Genomic DNA, 23138 nt, shown 5'->3' on the forward strand with positions numbered 1-23138 from the left:
TCCCTGGAAAAGACCCTGATGTTGGGAAAGATTGAGAGCACAAGGAGAAGGGGATGACAGAGGACGAGATGGTTGGACAGTGCTCTCAAAGCTACTAACATGAGTTTGACCAAACTGCGGGAAGCAGTGGAAGACAGGAGTGCCTGGCGTGCTCTGGTCCATAGGGTCACGAAGAGTCAGACATGACTAAATGGCTAAACAACAGCAATAATACTCCTATGGGTTCTGTCAGTACAGCTTATTCTGGGCTAAAGGGTCCAAGGATCTGAACCATATGTGAAAGCTTCAAATGGTTGCAATGTTAAGAGAACTGTTCCCTAGAACCACGCCTCAGGCAACAGGATCTACAGGGGCAGCAGATCCAGCCTCCAAGGAATGCATCACTCACTGCAGCCACCGCTGCCACAGTGGCAGCAAAAGCTGTGGCCTGCTGCATGGAAGCTGGATCTGGCATCTCCCCATGCCTCCTCTTTTCTCTTGGGGAATAGGAGGCACTGCTAGTCAGTCCCTTGTTCTCGGTGTAGAACTTTATCTCTCCCTTATTCCTAATTTAGATCTTCCCTCTCCTTGTTCCCTGGTGGTGGGGCGGTGGGTGGGGGAAGAGGGGAGACACACACCATTTTGGGGTTCACCTCAGGTGCCAACATGCATGGGACCAGACCTGCCTAGAACAGGCATAGGCAAACTCGGCCCTCCAGTTGTTTTGGGACTATGACTCCCATCATCCTTCGCTAACAGGACCAGTGGTCAGGTATGATGGGGGTTGTAGTCCCAAAACATCTGGAGGGCCGAGTTTGCCTATACCTGGCCTAGAATATTTAGGTTGCATTCCATGCATGCTACTTGTTTGTTATTTATATATTACTATTATTATTAATTAAATTTGTATTCTGCCCTTCATCCAAAGATCATAGGGCGGTTCACAACATAAAAATGGAAAACGAGAACACAAAATGCGTAATAAAACCAAAACAAAACAAAGCCATAGTAACCCACGAACACATTTTAAAGGCCACAGGATGTTAATATGTGGATGATTCAGACTTTTATCGAGTGTCATCAGTATGCACATTGTTTTACAGTGTAGCAGAAGCAAAACAAGATAGATGTCTGCCCTCAGGATCTTACAATTCAAAGCTGCAATCTAACAGAGAGTGTCATGTGCTTAACTCTACTGAAAACCCAAGAGATATGGGAGAAATATGCTATTTGCTTTTGAACAGAAAATCAAGTTGGTACAATAAGATATTGCATGTCCTGCCTCCAAGGATAAATTTAGGGCAGCGTGCATTCTGCAAGCATCAGATCATAGATTTCATTTCCTGAATGCCAGCATCTAATGTCTTTAAAATGGAGAATAACTCTCCAAAGTCAAAGAGTAAGGTGGGGGAGGAATCCCTAATTTATACAAATTGAAGAATTTAACTTGCTGCTGGATGTGGGCTACCTTGTTGCAGCATACACAAAGATGGGCTAATGTAAACAGGATCATGCCGGAGAACCGGGTCCCATCCTGGCTGCACCCCTTCCTGCCTCTAATCTTGCCCCAAGAGGGTAAGCTCTCCCTGAGCCATACTCTTATCAGCTATGAAGTTAACACTTGATGGGAGGATGGAGGGCTAACTATGGCTGCATACACACTATATATTTAAGAACTTTTAAAGCATAACCCCCTCAAATAATCCTGGGATCATTTACTGATAATTAACAGTAAAAAGTACTAAAACACGTTGACATCTGTGTGGCTGGATGGGCTTCCCTCTATGAAAAAAATAGTCCAAGGTTTGGTGCATTCCCAAGTCCAGAGGAAACCCATCAACTTCTATTGCCCCAGTTAGCATTTTGTCTCTTTTAAAGGTCAAATCAGATGCCTTTGTCCTTTGCCTTTTTTAGAAAGAAAAAAAACAATAAATAAATGGCTTGGCCAAGCTCAAATCTGCCACAAGTCTGCGTTGTTGTTTTTTTTAAAGAAAAGAAGCTGGGAGCCAATTTCCTCCCCAATAGCATTTGTTTGCTACCTCGCTTGCATGCTTGCTTAGGTCCAGCTGTGGATTGTCACCTCGTCAATTCTTAATCTCCTTCATTGTTATTCTGGGATTCCTTTGAAGCTGTTTATCTAAAGGGAGAAGGCAGCCGAGGCCAGCGCTCTCTCTGCTATGTGCTAAGCAGCTGAATGAGAAATCCTGACTCCCTGAGGTTCCCCCTCAAAGAGCCATGCCTAACGGGCAGAAAATGAAATGAAAATATCCCGGCAGCTCTGCCTGAATAGAGATGGAGGGTGTTTGTGGTGGTGTGGGGTGCAGTGCTGAGTGGGTGGGGGCACAGTAAGAAATCCACCCTGGGTATAACGCTCAGTGTCAGTCTGCCAGCTGCTCTTTTTCAGAGGAAAGTTCTGCCTCCCTTCAACTTGCTGCCCATGCAAGTTCTTTAGCGCACAGCCTGACGTTACTCTGGCTGTCCTGAGTGCCAAGGCGGATGGAAACTCAGGTCAATGTTGTCAGCAGCCCGCCCCCAGCAGATTTTGGTGGTCAAGGACCAAGGAGAGGTTGCCAGTCATCTAGCTGTGAAGACCAGCAGAGTCCGTGCGGAGTTAGTGTATAGAAGAAGAAGAGGAGTTTGGATTTGATATCCCGCTTTATCACTACCCGAAGGAGTCTCAAAGCAGCTAACAATCTCATTCCCCTTCCTCCCGCACAACAAACACTCTGTGAGGTGAGTGAGGCTGAGAGACTTCAGAGAAGTGTGACTGGCCCAAGGTCACCCAGCAGCTGCATGTGGAGGAGCAGGGAATCGAACCTGGTTCACCAGATTACAAGTCCACCGTTCTTAACCACTACACCACTCTGGCTCTCTAGGGTAGTTAGCTGAAGGGTGGGGAACCTTTTTCAGTCTGAGGGCCACATTCCATTATGGAAAACCTTCTGGGGGCCACATACCAGAGCCAAACGCAAGAGCAGGCAGAGCAACAGATGAGGCGGTGCTTAAGATTATGTTCCAGTCACATAACAGTCACAAAACAAACACACATAAGAAGAGCTTGTTGGATCAGGCCAACAGCCCACGAATTCCAGCATCTTGTTCTCACAGTGGTCAACCAGGTGCCTGTGGAAGCCTGAAAAGAACATACACAGACACACATCCTGCCTTCCAGCAGATGCTTTTTAGCCAGCCACAAGCTGGAAAGGAAAGGGGTGTCCCAAGAGCCTGTTCGCTCTGATTGTCTAGAAATACACAATCGCTTTGAGGTCCTCTCCCCTAGCATGGAAGACGAAGAGCAGACTCCATTTGAGGATCTCTCCCTCATTACAGTCGATCACGTATATGAAGATGAGCAGCAAAGTCAGTCCTCAGGGAATGTGCAGGCGACCTTGGAACGGACCGCTCACGGAAGAACCCTGACCAAACCTAAGAGAAGGCGTGTAGTGGTGATAGGGGATTCCCTACTGAGGGGAACAGAAGCTGTGATCTGTGGGCCTGACAAGATGTCTCGGGAAGTGTGCTGTCTCCCCGGGGCTAAGATCCAAGATGTAACTGAACGACTGCAAGGAATCATAAAACCCACTGACAAATACCCCTTCCTCTTGGTTCATGTGGGAACCAATGACACTGCAAGCAATAGCCTCCAGAAGATCAAAAGAGACTACGAGGCTCTGGGCAGGAAATTGAAGCAATTAAATGCACAAATCGTCATCTCATCTGTCCTCCCAGTTGAACGACGTGGGCCAGGGAGAGAGAGGAAAATAGTGGAAGTAAACAGCTGGCTTCGCAAATGGTGTAAACAGGAACGGTTTGGATTCTTAGATCACGGACTGCAGTTTCTTGAGGATGGACTTCTGGCAAGCGATGGGCTGCACCTCACAACGGTTGGGAGGAATGTTTTTGCCAAAAAACTAAGAAACCTCATCAGGAGGGCTTTAAACTGACTAATGTGGGGGAAGGAGACAGTGCTCCTGAAGGTAGGAGTCTATTAATTGATGAAGATGATCATCCAAATGTCATAGACCAAATGGAGCAAAGAGCAAGCAGACCTAGTGGTGGGAGGAAAAAATCCTTAAATAAGAGACACGGGGGAATGACTAATGGACTTCAATGTCTGTACACTAATGCACAAAGCATGGGAAATAAACAAGATGAGCTTGAGCTCTTGGTACAGCAAACTAAATATGACATAATAGGCATCACTGAAACCTGGTGGGATAAGTCCCACGATTGGAATGTAAAAATGGAGGGATACAATCTATTTCAGAGAAACAGACCAGACAAGAGAGGAGGAGGAGTGGCGTTATATGTCAGGGATGTGTATACCTGTGAAGAGATCCAAGATTTAGAACCTCAAAGCCAAAGTGAGAGCATTTGGGTCAAAATTAAGGGAGAGAAGAATAATAGTGACCTCATTGTGGGAGTTTACTATAGATCCCCAAGCCAAACGGAGGACATAGATGATGCCTTCCTGGAACAGATGGCCAAGCATGCAAAAGGAAGGGAGATAGTAGTAATGGGGGACTTCAATTACCCAGATATTTGTTGGATGTCAAACTCAGCCAAGAGCATAAGGTCAAACAGATTCCTCACTGGCCTTGCAGACAACTTCATTGTCCAGAAAGTGGGAGAAGCAACAAGAGGAACAGCCATTTTAGATCTGGTCCTAACCAATGTCGATGACCTGGTTAATGGGGTAGAAGTGGAAGGATCATTAGGCGCAAGTGATCATGCTCTTCTGAAGTTTACTATACAACGGAAAGGAGCAGCCAAGCATACTAGGACTCAATTTCTTGACTTTAAGAAAGCCGACTTCATAAAACTTAGGGAAGTGCTGGGTGAGATCCCATGGACAGTAATACTAAAAGGAAAGGGAGTTCATGATGGCTGGGAGTTTGTTAAGAGGGAGATAGTAAAAGCACAACTTCAGGCAATACCAATGAGACGGAAACATGGAAGGTGCCTAAAGAAGCCAGGGTGGCTATCTAAAGAACTTTTAACTGAGTTAAGATTAAAAAAGGATGTGTACAAAAAATGGAAAAGGGGGGAAACCACCAAAGAGGAATTCAAACAAATAGCCAGCACGTGTAGACACAAAGTCAGAAAAGCTAAAGCACAGAATGAACTCAGGCTTGCTAGAGAGGTTAAAAGCAACAAAAAAGGCTTCTATGGGTATGTTCGTAGCAAAAGGAAGAACAAAGAAACAGTGGGGTCACTCAGAGGAGAAGATGGTGAAATGCAAACAGGGGACACAGAAAGGGCTGAACTCCTCAATGCCTTCTTTGCCTCAGTCTTCTCCGATAAAGAAAACAATGCCCGACCTGAAGAATTTGGAGGAAATGATTCAGCAGAGGAAACACAGCCCAGAATAACTAAGGAGATAGTACAAGAATACTTGGCTAGTTTAGATGTATTCAAGTCTCCAGGGCCAGATGAACTGCATCCAAGAGTATTAAAAGAACTGGCAGATGTGATCTCAGAACCACTGGCAGTCATCTTTGAGAATTCCTGGAGAACAGGCGAAGTCCCGGCAGACTGGAGGAGGGCAAATGTTGTCCCTATTTTCAAAAAGGGGAAAAGAGAGGACCCAAATAATTACCGCCCAGTCAGTCTAACATCAATACCAGGGAAGATTCTGGAGCAGATCATTAAGCAAACAATCTGTGAGCACCTAGAAAGGAATGCTGTGATCACCAATAGTCAGCATGGATTTCTGAAAAATAAGTCATGTCAGACTAACCTGATCTCATTTTTTGACAGAATTACAAGCCTGGTAGATGAAGGGAACGCAGTGGATGTAGTCTACCTTGATTTCAGCAAGGCATTTGACAAGGTGCCCCATGATATTCTTGTAAAGAAGCTGGTAAAATGCGGTCTTGACTATGCTACCACTCAGTGGATTTGTAACTGGCTGACTGACCGGACCCAAAGGGTGCTCATCAATGGTTCCTCTTCATCCTGGAGAAGAGTGACTAGTGGGGTGCCACAGGGTTCTGTCTTGGGCCCGGTCTTATTCAACATCTTTATCAACGACTTGGATGATGGACTCAAGGGCATCCTGATCAAATTTGCAGATGACACCAAACTGGGAGGGGTGGCTAACACCCCAGAAGACAGGATCACACTTCAAAACGACCTTGACAGATTAGAGAACTGGGCCAAAACAAACAAGATGAATTTTAACAGGGAGAAATGTAAAGTATTGCACTTGGGCAAAAAAAATGAGAGGCACAAATACAAGATGGGTGACACCTGGCTTGAGAGCAGTACATGTGAAAAGGATCTAGGAGTCTTGGTTGACCACAAACTTAACATGAGCCAACAGTGTGACGCGGCAGCTAAAAAAGCCAATGCAATTCTGGGCTGCATCAATAGGAGTATAGCATCTAGATCAAGGGAAGTTATAGTGCCACTGTATTCTGCTCTGGTCAGACCTCACCTGGAGTACTGTGTCCAGTTCTGGGCACCACAGTTCAAGAAGGACACTGACAAACTAGAACGTGTACAGAGGAGGGCAACCAAAATGGTCAAAGGCCTGGAAACAATGCCTTATGAGGATCGGCTAAGGGAGCTGGGCATGTTTAGCCTGGAGAAGAGGAGGTTAAGGGGTGATATGATAGCCATGTTCAAATATATAAAAGGATGTCACCTAGAGGAGGGAGAAAGGTTGTTTTCTGCTGCTCCAGAGAAGCGGACACGGAGCAATGGATACAAACTACAAGAAAGAAGATTCCACCTAAACATTAGGAAGAACTTCCTGACAGTAAGAGCTGTTCGACAGTGGAATTTGCTGCCAAGGAGTGTGGTGGAGTCTCCTTCTTTGGAGGTCTTTAAGCAGAGGCTTGACAACCATATGTCAGGAGTGCTCTGATGGTGTTTCCTGCTTGGCAGGGGGTTGGACTCGATGACCCTTGTGGTCTCTTCCAACTCTATGATTCTATGATTCTATGATTCTATGAGCCAAAACAGACTGTGTGCAGTAATCTTCCTTTCCACCACTGCTGATTTGCAGTCAAATCTGTGCAGGGGGTGCTACAGATGGCTCAGCTCCTGTGCCACATGGCACTGGCGCAGAGGCCTTCTCCCATTGCCCAAATCTGGATGTAGCCACCACTTTCTCTGGGCAGTGATGGTCAGTATGTACAAGACTACTTGGCTGCTTATGTCTGCCTCCTTTCCACTCAAATATCTTTCTCTCTCCCCACTCACTTCTGTCTTTGAGTTAACTTTGCCTAAAAATCTCAGCTGTTGTTGTTTTTCTGTGTCTGGCTGGGTAGGAAAAGAGAGGGTGTCTTTTTTCTGGCTGCACCCAGATTAGGGAACACTTTGCCTTGTGAAACACTGTAGACTCCGTTCCCTCACTGTTTTTCACTGCTTGTTGAATACCTTAAAAAAAATCCAAGCTTTTTTTATGAATTAGGTATATGTTTAAACTGCTGACCCTGCCCTTTGGTGCAGTTTTTATGAGGTTTTTTGTGATTTTATGCTTTTGTTTATTTATTATCTCCTCCTTTCTTGTAAGAAGCTCAAGGTGGCCTGTATAGCTCTCCCCCTCCATGTTTCATCCTCACAGCAACAACCCTGTGAGGTAGGTTAGTCTGAAGGACACTCACTGGCCCAGTTAGTGTGAGGATTTGAGCCTAGTCTGACTCTTAACCACAACATCACCATGGCCTATATGCTGTAAGCCCCCTGAGTGATGTATTTACACCAGAAGATGGGTGTACATATAAATGCTCTAATAGAAATAAAATAGTATATGTTAGTTTCAAAGGCAAATGGGTAACATTTGACCTTCTAGCTGTTTTGCTTTAAGAGCATCTATCTGCACAATGACAGAGGACAACACTGGAGGGTATCAGCAAACCAATTTTTTATGACAGGAGCATTTTGTGGAGGGACTACAACTGCCCTAGGCCACAATCCTGGCTCCCAGTCACATTTCAGAAAGAACCAGCCGAGTGCCAAGACCAAAGGCCCCTGAAGAGTTCTGGCTGCACTGCTGGACGAAGGACATCACACAGGCCCATTAGCACATTTCTTTCATTTCATCTCTGAAATCTGAAGTGAAAGAAGTGAATGGTTTATTTGCTTACATACATGCGCATCCAGCTGACACACGATCACACATGAGCACATTGCGCCAAACTTAGACGCGACTTTAAAAATGGCAAAGGTGTCCCTAAGAGAGACCAGAAATGGCACAAAAGGCACAAAAACAGTGCCTAGCAATCCCGTGAGACTTTGCAAGTGCAATCCCAGAAGCCCTTGCACTGACTGTTGAGGCCTGTGGAGAGCTTGAGTTTGAGCAAGGAGGTTTGGAGGGATCGGTTGTGTGGAGTCTGATGGAGTTTGGAAAGTGCTGCTGGTTTTTTAAAGGATTTTTCAAGGGTTTACAGAAGTTTAGAGGCTTTCCCAGTTGGCACAGGGAGCCAACACACAATTTTTCCAGCCAACACACAATTTGCTATACACTGCCTTGGTATTCTATGGGGGGGGGGGTCCATTTTAAATAAATAAATATAAATAAATGAACTGCATGAGCATACAGTTCAACTAATTGAGTAAGTAGATGCACAGATTGTACACTCATTGAATGCAAGGTACAAATGCCCCTATCTGCTTTACCAGCTGTTTCTCCAAAGTACTAAGGAATGTGCAGACATACACAAAAACACACCACATGGTTACATTCAGCTTCCCCCAACCTGGTGACCTTCAGATGTTTTGGGCTACAGAAAAGAGCTGTGGCTGGTGGCAGTTGTGGTCCACAACATCTGGAAGGTAGCAAGTTGGGGAGGCTGTTTTAGTTCAAAGAGCAAAAACATACCCTCAGCATGGGCCCATTTTGAAACACATGTGGCTCGTCGCAGACTACGCAGTATTCGTTGAGCACTGGAATCCGCTGTTCCGCAAACTCAATCGTCTGAGGACAACGAAAAAGAGAACAATACAATCTGCTTAAAATAATTAACAAGCAGCTCCACGTCCTCCAGCTTTCCGAAACAGAGGAGGCATTCTGTCCTACCTGTACGAGGAAGCCATGGTCTCTTATTGGAATGGATTTTGCACCGTAATTTGGCTGTTTTAAAAGAGAGAAAAGTAGCAGCAGCATTAGAGCAAGTCTGGTATATGGAAGCATTAGTTTCAGAAACAGGAGATGCATTGGTCTTTATTATATAAAGCATGAAATTGTTGGCATTTGCACCTGGAACGCACTCAAGGGAAATCCATGTCTTATTCCAATTGGTTTTCACTTGAGCATGTTTAACAGCAGCTGCAGCAACAAAATTTGGGACCAAACAAAGAAAACAGGGGCCAAACCATTCGCACAATTAGCAAATTGCATGAATGTCTTTTCAAAAGTAAATAGCAGGTGAGGTCAGGACTGGGAGGGAAGGCACAGGTTTAAAGTAGGGATGGGGGACACTTTTCCTTCCAAGGGCCACATTCTCTCCTGCTGAACCCTTTGGGGACCATATGCCAGTGATGGGAGGAGTCAGTGGCAAAGTGGGTGGTGCAACACATGTGAATTGTACTTTCAAGGAATAGGGTAGTATCTGTATACACACCTATCTGTATCCTCCATTGAGGCAAACAAGAAGCATTATTGGAATATTCTAGCTGGGCAAAAATATTCAAGGAGGGGACAAAGCAGGGTAGGTGGCCTGGAGGACTGCCCACCTTAACCACATGCCTGAGTCATAGCCCAAATTGAAAGCAATTCTAATAAGCCATTCATGCAATTTGCCAGCTGTGTGCATGGCAATGTATCTTGTTTGGCCCTCCTTTCTGAAAGTTGTGCACCTGTACCTAAATGTCGTTCTATGTTCTACCAAAGGAAACTGGACACCATTCTTTAAAGAAAAAGGCAAACATCTGTCCTTTTAACACTGCACTTCTACGCAGCCATAACCAGATCCTGAGTGAGGCCAATGCTGATCAGAGCTGGGCTTCCCATGCCACTTTTCATATTGACTACAGAGATCAGAAAGGGTGTTGTACAAACATCTGCTGCTGAACTGCACATGTTGTGAAAGCAAAAGGTTCCCGATTTAATCCTCATCAACTCTGGCTAAGAGAGCAAGACTGGGTAAGAGTTTTGCCTGAGATCTTGGGAGTGATGCTACCTCCAGAGTGAGACCATACTGGGTGAGATGAACCAGTAGCCTTGATCGAACATCTGCTAAACCACAGTTCAATGTGATGAAAATGAGTCTCTCTTCCCTTCTTCTGAAGAGCCCACAATGGGGAATATAAAAGCTTTGACTTATATCCCAATATTCCTCTGAAGATCTCAGGATAGCGTATGGGCCTGCTTCCTGACACCCACCAATTTTATGATTACAATCACCATATCAGGGAGGTTAGGCAGAAAGAGATCATGAGCGGCCCAAGGTCAGCCCATGGAAGCTTCATGGCACTGTGCCCACATTGCTTATCATGACATGACTGAGCCTAGCTTCCTCTGGGGCTATCCCCCGCCCCCAATGTCCATCTCTGGCTCAGAAGCTCTTTCAGTTTTGATTAACTACAGATTGGCATGTCACCTGAATCCAAGAAACTATGATTAATCTTTGAAACAATCTAACTTTTAATGATGGGATGTGCAGCTATACTTATATTAAGCATAGTTTCAGTTTCAGATGCTAAGCCAGATGTGAAAGCTTCCAGTTTCCTCCTTCCAACCATGCTGAAGATGGAGGGGGAAAATGGAGGCTTACATAAGCTCATTCCCATTACATATAAACCAGTTTTCCCTCATGATCTCTTAACACAGCCATTGTGGAGCCTGGAGCACAAATTTACCCCTCTGGAGGCACCCACTTTATTGGGTTGTGACTGCTGTATTGTGCAAGAAGTCCTTTCTCCAGGGGCTAAACTATCATCAAAAGTACTATTATAAAAATTAATTACTGTACTTTATCTATGAATTTGCAACAGCAGGAATACCAATATAGTGAGGCAGAGAGAATCTCACACCTTTCATTCTCTTCACATGATTTTCCCAGAGCAAATAACAGCTGTCTGCATGAATAAGATTTTAAATATCTGTACTCAAAATAATAAAGTCATGGTAGAATTACTTCCATGATCATTTTCCTACTCCTTGTTGAAAAACAGACCATGACATCATTATACCTAGAGATTCCTCATAATATTTTGTGGTATTTTTTTAGACATGATTCAATACTTCCTTGGGAGATATTCCCAGAATATATCTTCTTATCTTCTTAATATGGATTAAATATATACCATTCAGACAGGATTTTCCAGCAGGATTGGCACATAGTACCATGGTTAATGGTTGCCTTCTGTTACAAGATCACAAGGCCCATTCTTTTAGTCACAGAAATGTTAACATGGCAAAATATCATGCAATACATTTGTTAATAGTAAGTCCCAAGGGGACAGATCAAATCAGAAAGGTTCACCAGTGTGAGTGGAAGCTGAAATGCTTTCTAAGGCTGCAACCAATAACATATATTCAAGCTGGACAAGTTCTACTGACTTAAGAAGAAAATGGTTAAAAATGGACTGTGTGACAACACATATATGAACAAAGGTACAATTTCATGCAGTTTACCAAAACTCTGTTTCCACTTCTGCATGTATTGTATGTTTAACCCCCCCCCCCCCCCCCGTAATATGTGGAGAAGAAAAAAGAAAACCCACAGAACAAAACTGGTTACGCACAGCAGATTGTGATGGGGATGATGAAGATGGTGTTAAGATACCAATAAGCCCTGAGGTAAGAGAGAGCCTCCTGCCCTCTGCTATGGTGGGTTCTTTGAAAAGATCCATTTTAGAAGACTTGGGGACACCAGAATAAGTCTTGCTGAGCAACTTGTGGTTCTTCAGCCCGTCTAATTCATCCATCCTAAGGTTACTGGAGTAAGACCTGCTCAAAAGTTTGTGGGGCTTCAAAGTACTGTTGTGCTCACATCGAGTATCCCCAGAGCATGGTCTACTGAGCAACTTGTGGGGCTTCAAAGTGCCACACTCGTCCTGCTTGATGGCTGCCGAGCACGAGTGGTTCAAGAGTTTGTGCGATTTAATGGTCATTGTGTGTTCAGCCCTGGGATCGCTAGACAAGGAGCGGCCAAAGGTTCGATGGGACTTGGTGACACACGCATCCTCAGCCTTAACTGTGCTAGAACAAGTCCTTCTCAACAACTTGTGGGTTTTTGAGATGCCATCTTGTTCGGGTTTCAGTTTTGATTTGTTTTTCCCACAGCCTGGTGGAGGATAACTCGGCGACCTTGAAAACAGGCAGAGAGAAAAATTAACTGGAGCACAGCTTGCTATGAGAAATACCAACAACATCTTGCTTTTGTTCAGGTCTCAGTTCTTGTCTTGACCTGGAAGTGAACCCTCTTATTCTTTCTCCAGGTCCTTCTTGTGAATGCCTGTCAACAAACCGTCTAGCCAAGCTCCAAATAGGGGAGGGCCACAATTGAGTAGTAGAGTGTATACATCCAAGTTTACTTCACAGCATGAGCAATTAAGACTATTACTGGATAACATCTGCTCTTAAATGAAGCTTCAGGAGAGGCACAACCCCAACACTTCTTCACACAACAACTGACTAACTTGTGAAATTCAGTTTCACAGAATGTGCTAAGGACTAGTAGCTTACATAGCTTTAAGAAAATACTGACAAATTCATAGAAGGTTGGTTTACAGCAGTGGTGTCCAAACTCGGCCCTCCAGATGTTTTTGAGACTACAACTCCCATCATCCCTAGCTAACAGAACCAGTGGTCAGGGATGATGGGAATTGTAGTCCCAAAACAACTGGAGGGCTGAGTTTGGCCACCACTGGTTTACAGGTTAACCAAATGAAATTATTGAAATTAGAGGGAGATAGTACACATGGTATTCAGCTAAGTTTTACTCAGAGTAAAACTGCTGAAATTATTTAGAAGAAGAAGAAGAAGAAGAGTTTGGATTTGATATCCCGCCTTTCACTCACCTTCAGGAGTCTCAAAGCGGCTAACATTCTCCTTTCCCTTCCTCCCCCACAACAAACACTCTGTGAGGTAAGTGGGGCTGAGAGACTTCGAAGAAGTGTGACTGGCCCAAGGTCACCCAGCAGCTGCATGTGGAGGAGCGGAGACGCGAACCCGGTTCCCCAGATTACGAGACTACCGCTCTTAACCACTACACCACGCTGAATAATTTAATTTCAATGAGTCTACGCTGAGTAAACTAGCCAATGTTTCTCATAATTAGATACTGTACTAAGGACAAATAAACTATACAGAATGGTTGGTCATCATCATGTGCTTGAGAGCGTTCAGAGAAAATTGTCTTCTGCAGCTTTTGGTATATCTACCAAAATTAAAAACAGTATCTTTGAAAGACACTACGTTGCTTGATTAATCACAGACACCAAAAAATATTTAATCAATTACAGTGGTGCCCCGCAAGACGAATGCCTCGCAAGACGGAAAACCCGCAAGACGAAAGGGTTTTCCGTCTGCAGAGGCGCTTCGCAAGACGAATTTCCCTATGGGCTTGCTTCGCAAGACGAAAAATGACGAAAAAAATCGATTATTTTTTTTTGTTCCAAAACCCCTTATTCTTAATCGCTAAGCTGCTAAAAGCATTTTAGCAGCAAAACCGCTAATCCCCCCCCCAAAAAAGCCGTTTTTAGCCCTTTTTTAGCCAATAGCGCTAATAGCGCTACTCCGTCAATGGGCTTGCTTCGCAAGACGAAAAAACCGCAAGACGAAAAGACTCCCGGAACGGATTCTTTTCATCTTGCGAGGCACCACTGTAATGCCAACCTTTGAATCTAACTAGCTAATATACTGAATAATTTAGCCCAGCCTTTGCCAACCTGGCAGGGGCTGATGGGAGTTGTAGGTTGGTGAACTGATGTAAGCCAATCTCCCTCCCATCCTTTCTAAGGTATGCTAAAGAAATAATGGCATCGATTTCAACTAGGTACCCATGTACAGAAGGGTTCTTCCCATGCATGGGTGATGGAATTGAGACCTAACGGTAGATTCCACCTGCAAAATTTGGGATGGCCATTTTTTTGAATCCCCCTTAGTCCCTTAAGCCAGCTGAACTGTTCCTGCTCTGGAGAATCTTTGGAAGCCACCAGAAAGAGATTTGCAGGGGGTATAGAAAGTGCTGTGGAGAAAGACGGAATTGGTGTATGTTATCTCTCCTGCTGGTAGGAGCAATCCAACTCTGCTCAAGGGATGATTCCACCAGCAGAAAACATGTTAAGATCTGAGTCATTCAAATCACCCACAAGACAGTGAACAAGGCACTGAACACAATAATGCAAATAATCTAAAGGAGAAGATGACATATAATTTGAAATTGCAATAAGGATGGGTACCTCCAGACATTTTCTTATATGATTTGGCATTTCTTTATGACGTATACTGTGGAACCATTATATTCAAGACAACCCGCGTCACAAGCCTGGCAAATCTGGAACTATGCTTGATGATCTGATAAAGTTGAAAGTCTTTACTTGGACTTTTGTTATTTTAACTCATGTGAAACTACCCATTCTACATGCCTAGTTTAAGGTTTTGTTTTTCGTATTTCAATTTTTGTTGTTATAATTGTTCTCTGTTTTATACATATATCATTATATATATATATATATATATATATATTTGCTTTCGTAGATTTTCACGGGTACAGGAATGCAGGTTTTGGTGTCCTCGGGTGTCTTCTTTTTACACTTCTTTTTGCCCAACTTTTACACGGGAAGACACCCGAGGACACCAAAACCTGCATATATATATATATATATACACACACACACACACACACACACACACACATATATATATATATATATATATAAATTAGCTGGAGTGTAAAACCTTAATTATTATATCAAGCCTGTGTGAATTTCCTCCCAGAGCTGGTCAACCAGATCTGCAGCACCCCTTATGGTAGGCACTTAGCAGCAGGAGCTGAAAATCATATTTTGCACTTTTGAACTCTGCAGTGTTCACCGCCTCTATGGTTGCTGTTAATAGAACTCAACAAGGCACAGCTGAAGCCCTTACAGGAAGTGGGATGAAAGTGGGATTGTGCAAAGGGGACCTAAAGAACTTATTGTGTGAAAAGTCTGAGAAAACCACAACCTTCTGAACTCAGTTTATGTGAATTACCCCGCCTCCTGCTCAGTAGGGCACTGAAGTATTGTATACACGAAATCTAGCAGGAATCCTGATTAGCCCAGGATTCTCCCTTGCACGGGGGACCACTTCACAGGAACATCAATATGTGAAAATGGCCTTGCCCAAATTGCATTGCTGCCATGCACACAGCTAGTAGGGACTTGGTCAGATGCACACATCAAGAATTAGGGGAGGGGGTCTCACTGGTATGACATTGTGGTCCCCTCATACATGGAAAGTATGTTTGCAATGATCTGAGTGAACCTCTCTCTTAAGGAATCTGAAAGACTTTATTCAATCTTCTAGTAGGATAGCACCGTGCTGCTCCATGATCACTTGTGCCTACCTGCGCAGTGTAGAAAAGATGTGCAGAGGAGATTTCACCTTCTTCTCTGACATTTTTTTGTTGTGCGTACTGTTTGATTTCTCTTTGCCATTTTTCCATTGTTGTGTGACAAACGTTTGCATGATTCTGAAAAGTTGAAAACACAGAGACAAATCTTTGATGTGCATCTGCACACATATGTAAGACTCAAAAGCGTCCCTTTCCCCCAATCTAACCCTGAAGATTTGCTATTTCTAATTTGGCTCACTGGATGTTTCTTACATACAAGACATATATAGAGATAGCGATCCTTAAACATGCCATTGAGAGAAGTGATGAAGCTATGAAAAGCTTTTTAGTTGTATCAGCCTTGAGCTAGGGTGTAGCTTCCAACCAGCTTCTCCAGCTGGGATTGGCTACTGTTGTACAACCAATGACAACCCTGTAATGCAGGGATGGGGAACCTGTGGCTCCCCAGCTGTGGTTGGACAACCACTCCCATCCTCCCTAACTACTGAATATGCTGATGGGAGGTGGAATCCAACAACAACTGGAAGCGTTACTTGTTAGCCACCCCTGCTGCAATGTGTGAAGGAATATCTACACTCTGCTTTCCTCAACTGGTTGTGTTCCAGATACTGTTGGACTACAATTTCCATCATCCCTGACCATTGATCATGCTAGCTGGGGGCAACAACAACATCTGGAATGAGCCAGATTGAGGAAGCCTGGACCATATCAATAAAGGTATGACATGATAGACCTTGATCTGTCTTTTTTTGGATCCTTGGAAAACAGGTGCCCATGGAAATGCTGTTATTAATTCAGACTGCATCAGTCTAAAAACAGCCAGACACAATACGTTGCAACAAAAACACACACAATATGGGATTTAGTTTTAGCAGAACTCACTTCTTCAGCTGATGCCCCAGTCCAAATCTTTCCTTAGTAGAGATCTGAAATACATCAACGGTGGGCACTGTAGGACAGAAGATATCATTGAAAAACTCAGAGAAGCTCACATATTCCAAAGCCTACCATTACTATAGTGGAGTATTAAAGCCCAGTCCCCATTACGTCTGATGAAAATTGTGTACAAGAAAAGTTCACAAGAATGTAGAAGAGCTGAACAGAGAAAAGGTTTTGGAACACTGAAACTCGTGGAACATTGTGAGTTTTCTGCATATCAATGGAAAGGACCTTCCCCACAGCTTCTGTGTTGGTAGAGGCTATGATGCCTAGCAGAGGCCATGCCAGACAACATCAGGGGTAGCCATGAGTAAGCTTAACTGGGTTCAATTTGGAATGGCATTGCTAAAAGCAAGGGGATTTGGACTCTGTTGAGATAGGTTCTGAATTAGCTTGTTTCAATCTTAGGCTCATGGGACGCAGGTGGTGCTGTGGGTTAAACCACAGAGCCTAGGACTTGCCGATCAGAAGGTCGGGGGTTCGAATCCCCCGCGATGTAGCTCAGTCCCTGCTCCTGCCAACCTAGCAGTTTGAAAGCACGTCAAAGTGCAAGTAGATAAATAGGTACCGCTCCGGCGGGAAGGTAAACGGCGTTTCCGTGCACTGCTCTGGTTCACCAGAAGTGGCTTAGTCATGCTGGCCACATGTACGCCAGCTCCCTCGGCCAATAAAGCGAGATGAGCGCTGCAACCCCAGAGTCGGTCATGACTGGACCTAATGGTCAGGGGTCCCTTTACCTTTACCTTAATCTTGGGCCCATGCAATGCTTCAGGTTATGTCACATTCTCAAAAACACAACACAGCTGGAGGCTTCTCACCTCCAACCCCCAGCATGTTCCCCCACTCAGATTCCGTTTCTGCAAAACCTACCCAGCAGTACTGGAGTCAACCAGAAAGACTGCTGTGGTGGTTTTGGCCAGGCATTTGGATGCTGCAGAAACACTAAGATAACAAGATATTTTCCTTAGGAGCCCCGGGAAATGACAACTTACACAGGTCTTCATGCCCAAAAAGCATCAGCTGCCCTTCCCAGGGCCACTCTCTTCACCAGGCTAGTTTAAGATGGAAAAAGATTTCTGTGACGTTGGGAAGCGCTCTGGTTCTTAAGCCCACCAAATTGTGATCAGAGCCCAAAACCTCAGAGATACATGGGCCTAGTTTATAATTTGCCTGTCAGTTCTGAAATAGGGATGTTCATACTCTAAACTCTTCCAATGGGTCAACAACTTAAAAAAAAAAATCCAAGATGGGTGAAAAGTACCCTTAGAGAAAGGGCAGGGATGATGGATGATCAGGCTTTCTGAAAAGCAAAGCAAAACAAAACAAAATCTGGAAAATTACCAGATGAATTGCAGAAAAGAGGAGGTCATGGCAGTCCAGCAATAGTGTTGTCAGAATCCCTGGATTTTCAAAAGGGCTCAAAGAGGAGCAGAGAAAAAATCCTAAATAGATTATTACTTCTTAAGAAACCAGCTGAGGAAAGAGGGGGGATATTTGCACCTTATGTAATGTGGAGCAGGACTCATCCGCTTTTAGGAAACTGGCATTAGCTACAACAGGAGCAGCTTTATTATACTTGTATGTTAAATCAAATTCCAAACCTCTACACATGCATTAGCCTGGCATTTTTATTCCATAGGGTTCAAGTGCTTTTTGCACTCAGCTGCGCCATCAAGGCTTGTGACCATGGCTTTCAGCTTGTGAAAGGTTACAGATTATTGCCACATTAACTTCTTGCAAGGGCAAGAAAGGCATGTGTTGATCTCACTGCCCTGCCACTGACTGTGCCTGCTTCACGGCTGGATGTGATCCAAAATCCACAGAAGGGCAGTACCATTGTTAGGATCAACGAAATAAAGAGCAAGCGTCTGCAGCCTGCAGAAGAGAAAACTAGCTCAGGCAAGAAGTTAAACAAGGATATAATGCCAAGAGCGGTGTAGCCTGCAAGTTACAACACCCATCAACTGGAGTGCTTGGCTGCATATGATTTTCATGAGACTATTGGACAGGTCTGTCTTTGGACACGTGCAATATTATTTGAGTCACTACTTGGCTGCGGAGAGAGAACCTCTCCTGCTTCCAGGAGAAACATCACCTGAAGGCTTTTAATGTAAGTACTGGTGAGACACAAGAGGGATGGGAGCAGACAGAACAGAAAGGGAGATAAAAGTATGGAAAGGTAATGTATAATTTACAAAGCAAGGCACTTGGTGTGGATAAAAATTGGCTGCATTCACACAGCAGTTTATTCCATTTCCCCAACATTTCCCTGTTAATTCCAGGATTGTATTTGACCTTTCATAGAGTGTGAAAGCCACTTCCAGAATATAGTGCATTAACCTAGAAAACTGCAGGAGTAAAATGACAAAATTTGGGGCAATATATCAGCAGACGATGCAGAAAGGCTGGGGAGTAGTGACATTGTCCAATGGTTCCCTGGTGCAAATGAAATTTAGTGTGGCATGGTGGTATATTGGTCTAAAAGTTCCATAAGACAACCAATACTGCAATGTGACAGGAATATCAGAGAACAGGACAGAAGTGCCAGCATTATTAGCAGGAAAACCAACACAATATTTCTCACGTCTGAATGCACCTATTGATACAAGTGGCGAGTGAGTAGGTATTGAAGTCCTTTTCCTTTGGCTGTTTTGGACTGGAGACAGGAGTGTACAGCCAATGCAGGATTCAACCCCAACCCCAGATGATGTCACAGATACGGCTTGGGGAAAATGACCTCACCGGTCAACTCAAAAATATAAACAGGGCACAGATTGCTATAACAAGGAGACGGCTGAGTTCTTTCACGAATGTGAAAAAGTAAAGAACTATTGAAAGACGGTCGTTAGGACAAAGATAATAAGTGTTCATCTACCACTTGATTAAAAAAAACCAAACACTTCTTGCTTAATTTTCAAAAGGATGCTACCTCAACAATTGCTTTGAATTAGTGTTAATGGTGATGCTTAGACAAGAGAGTGCAAAAAGAAATACTCATAAAGAAAGAATAGTTTTGTCAAGTGATGAAATTAATTGTGCGAGTGAATGAACAGCTTATCAAATAATTGTGTTGGTGACATAACAGCTTATCAGAAGTTCATTTCAAAGTTTTTAAAAACTGAGTAAAGGCTGGTCCCCTATGACTGTTGCTATAATGAATTTTCTATGCATAGAAAAATCATAACACAGCTTGGTTTAAGACTTACAGTGAAATCTTAGCGATACATGTTATTGCTTGTAGGAAACTGAATTTTTCTCTCTCAGTGGGTCTTCTGTGTGTCTCAGGGCTTTTCTTTTCAGCCAGAACTCACCAGAACTCAGTTCTGGCACTTCTCAGGTGGGCACCATTACCATTATAAGAGAATAAAGGAGGTGTTCGTGGTGTATTCTGGCACCTCTTTTTCTAGAAAAGGGGAAACTTGAAGCCCAGTGATGTAGCATCACAGCCTTTGGAGCATTACGTAATACACAGAAAAGGAAAGGAAGAAACTGGCTGAAGTTTTCAGCAGTAGGCATGCATTCTTCATAATATCTTCTGACTTTCAAACCATTTTCCTCAAAACCCTCGAGTTTGCTGGAAGGTCATCAGAGCTTCCGCAATGAGATCACCACAGTGGGGGGAAGGACAGATTGCCAGTCTATACTGATCTTCCACTGCAATATGTAGCCATGGAAAGGGTGGGTGAGTTTGTCCTCACTGCAGCCCTGTGTGAATGGAAAGCTGCCACAGATTTGTGTCCCAGAATTCTCTGCAAGGCACCAGGGTTCTTCAGGAGGTAAACAAATGCAAAAGGGTTGTGGGTTTGCTGAGAGTAGGAAGTTGCAAAGTAAAATCTTAAGAAGGATCAGGAATCCTGACCTGATTGAGAGTCCATCACTCTACTTAATTAGCAATCCATTCTGACTGATAATCGCCCACACAGATTTAATAATTGAATTTCTGTAGTTAATCCACACATTGATTATTGCTATGTCTCCGTCTGCTAAAATTAAACAGCCCTTCAGAAGCCAATACTCTCTTCTTGAGGATATAATTATGCACTACAATCGGGTCTCGTAATTGTTTGGAGGAGAAAAATCATCATGGGCAGGACTCCCTACAAAGGCATCACATAGGAAAAAGGAACAACAAAAGCGACTTACCGGGGCCATTTAGATATTGCGTGAGTGAACAGTGCAACCGCACAATTATAGGCTCTGTGCGGATCACGTCCCATGCCACTGCAATCTCTTCCTGAATCAAGAGCACAACAGAAGCCATTAGCCATTATCATCAGGTTCAAATTCCGCCATTCTCGCTTCCAGGGCTGGCAAAGGAAATGAATGTGCTGCCCTAAGTTGCTGTCTAGATTGATTTGCCAAGGCATGAGTTCTATCAGCTTCTACTTGATATTAGTAACTGGCAAGAGGTCAGTAATAAAGTATGAACTGGATTTTGACAGAAATGGGATTCACAAATGAAAAGAATATGGAACTTTCCCCTTCCCGTGGTACCTATACAAATCTCTGCCCTGGGCATCATTTTATCCCATATGTTTGCAGAAATGAAGCTGTACAAAAGTTAGTCTTCTTGTTTTATTCCCCCAGAATGGGGAGTGAGGGGAGGGCTATGCAGGCATCTATGGTTTCCATCTTCAGTCACACAAAACCTGATTCTATACAGATTTACTTGAAGTCAGTCCCACTTACCCCCACAGTGGCTTACTCCTTGTGAGTATAGGATGGTTGCCTTTGTCCAAATAAATTCATCCCATTACTTCTGATATATATCCCATTACTTCAAATATATTTCAGTTTCAGAGTCAGAACTAGGATGGCTTCATTAAACTATAGCCTATGGTTAACAGCTTTTACTTAGCGAGGTGTGAATTATAACAAAGTGGGCTGTTTTGTTTCCATAAATTGCCCTGAATGTCTTCCACGAAATATTTACATTTAAAATAAAAGTTCTTCTTCAAGCGTGAGAACTGTTGAAGGAACATACATTCCTATATGGTACAGCTGTTAAATATGATAATGGACAAAGATCTTACAAACCATTTGAATCATGAGAGATTGCAATCTACAAGCCACATCAAAAAATGTTAATTTTGAACATAGTCAAAGTTACATAAAAAGATGATTAGAATCCAATTCCTGATTTATTGGTCACAGTTATTATCTCTATACTGATAAATTTTGGAATGAACTAAACATCCCAGATATTAAAAGCCGACTGAGCAAACCTTTGGGGTTTTGCAGTAATGGAAAAGGTCGAAAATGGTTTTAAATGAAGAAATGATAAAATTTATTCCACTACATTTAAAACAAAATAGTGCTTTCTTTCACAGAGATTTTGGCCTGAACTTTGCATTTCTTGGCTTGGATAACAAATCTTGGCAACTCATCATCTTCCTATAAGAGCCAAGCATTGTCACACGCACGCCACCAAATTCTTCTTCAGTTCAGATACTAATCCAAGATGGAGATGAACACAACTCCCCTCCCTCTGGGTGTGGAAGGAAAACAGACACTAGCACTGCTTGGTAAGAGTTCACACAGTGCTACAAAAGATAGGTCCTCTCACAGTTCTCATGCTCCTTTGTGTACAAGGTCTTGTGCAAAATAGAAAACACACACACATTTTCTCATGCAACACTAGTGTTAAGGCATGTTGAATTTTTCAACTTTCAAATTCCCAAAATGAGGGGTGCTGAAAAGTTGTAACATGATTTGGGAATTCAAAAGGTATTTTGTGAATATAATTTAGTTTTGCTTGGTAAGGAAAATGTGTGTAAAATTGCATAGAAATCACTAAAAATGATTGTCAAGTACTTGCAGTTGTATATTATTATTATTATTATTATTATTATTTACCTGACATGTTCAGAATGTAAAATGAAAATTCTTTTGTTTTCCAAAAGCAGTTTATGTGCTTAATCAAATGCAAACCTACCAAGGACAATGTTGTCCGATCACAAAAATAATAGCAGATTTGAATTCCTCACACCCAAAAACATATTTTTAAGAACCCTCACTGAAGGAATTTGCAAAAATTAAGGTTTACCTCCTAAATTGGCATGCTGTACCCTAGTGTGCAGTAGGCCACTTCTGTGGATGACACATGCCATTCAAAAAGGCACTTTTGGAGCAAAAACCGTCCGTCCATGGAGTAAATGGCCAGAGGATATGCAGTAGGGCCCATGGGATGTCTTTCCTGTCTTTCCTAAACTTTACACACTTACTTGCAAATACGGCAAACCAAAACTTAACATGAAGAACTACTGCAGAGGACTGTGACACCAGGTCCCTTGTCTCCTGCTGTAAACTTTTGCTATTAATGGAGAAAGCAGTATCATTTTAAGTCATCATGACATAAATGTCTGCAACTACACCAAATATTTAAGAGTTGCATGGAACCTATCACAACAATGTTTCCACTGAAAACAGACTCATGCAACGGAAGCTTCTGGTGGTAAAAAAAGAAGCGTTGTGCCTGACTACACATCTTGATGAAAAACAAAGGCAGTTATGTATTAATGGTTGCTATATTACCATATGGTTCAATTACTTACATCAAGAAAGCTAACATCAATATGCAGATCAATGTCTACATCATCAATGGCTCCATATTCCCTGAAAGGAAAGAACAGCGTGTTACAACTAACTTTGATACTCGTGACCATAAGAAAGAGATATCCTATCAGCAGACTGAAGAATATAAAA

The 23138-nt window shown here is 43.2% G+C and overlaps 1 protein-coding gene across 7 annotated transcripts in view; it reads right to left on the bottom strand.

Annotated features, from left to right (window-relative positions):
- The window catches only part of PARP8 (poly(ADP-ribose) polymerase family member 8), a 157835-nt gene that overhangs the window by 33990 nt on the left and 100707 nt on the right, over positions 1 to 23138 (bottom strand). For 4 of the 7 annotated variants that reach the window (XM_083402766.1, XM_083402768.1, XM_083402767.1 and 1 more), the window contains 7 exons: positions 22988 to 23048; positions 20577 to 20667; positions 16377 to 16443; positions 15486 to 15611; positions 11656 to 12241; positions 9008 to 9061; positions 8810 to 8905 (listed from right to left, as the gene is read on the bottom strand). In XM_083402766.1, coding sequence (XP_083258892.1) covers positions 8810 to 8905; positions 9008 to 9061; positions 11656 to 12241; positions 15486 to 15611; positions 16377 to 16443; positions 20577 to 20667; positions 22988 to 23048 — 1081 coding nt within the window. The remainder of the gene's footprint in view (positions 1 to 8809; positions 8906 to 9007; positions 9062 to 11655; positions 12242 to 15485; positions 15612 to 16376; positions 16444 to 20576; positions 20668 to 22987; positions 23049 to 23138) is intronic. The other 3 variants (XM_083402772.1, XM_083402771.1, XM_083402770.1) reach the window with 1 other exon arrangement.

Source organism: Podarcis tiliguerta (genome assembly GCF_965153285.1).
Source record: "Podarcis tiliguerta genome assembly, chromosome: 11".
Classification (NCBI taxonomy): domain Eukaryota; kingdom Metazoa; phylum Chordata; class Lepidosauria; order Squamata; family Lacertidae; genus Podarcis; species Podarcis tiliguerta.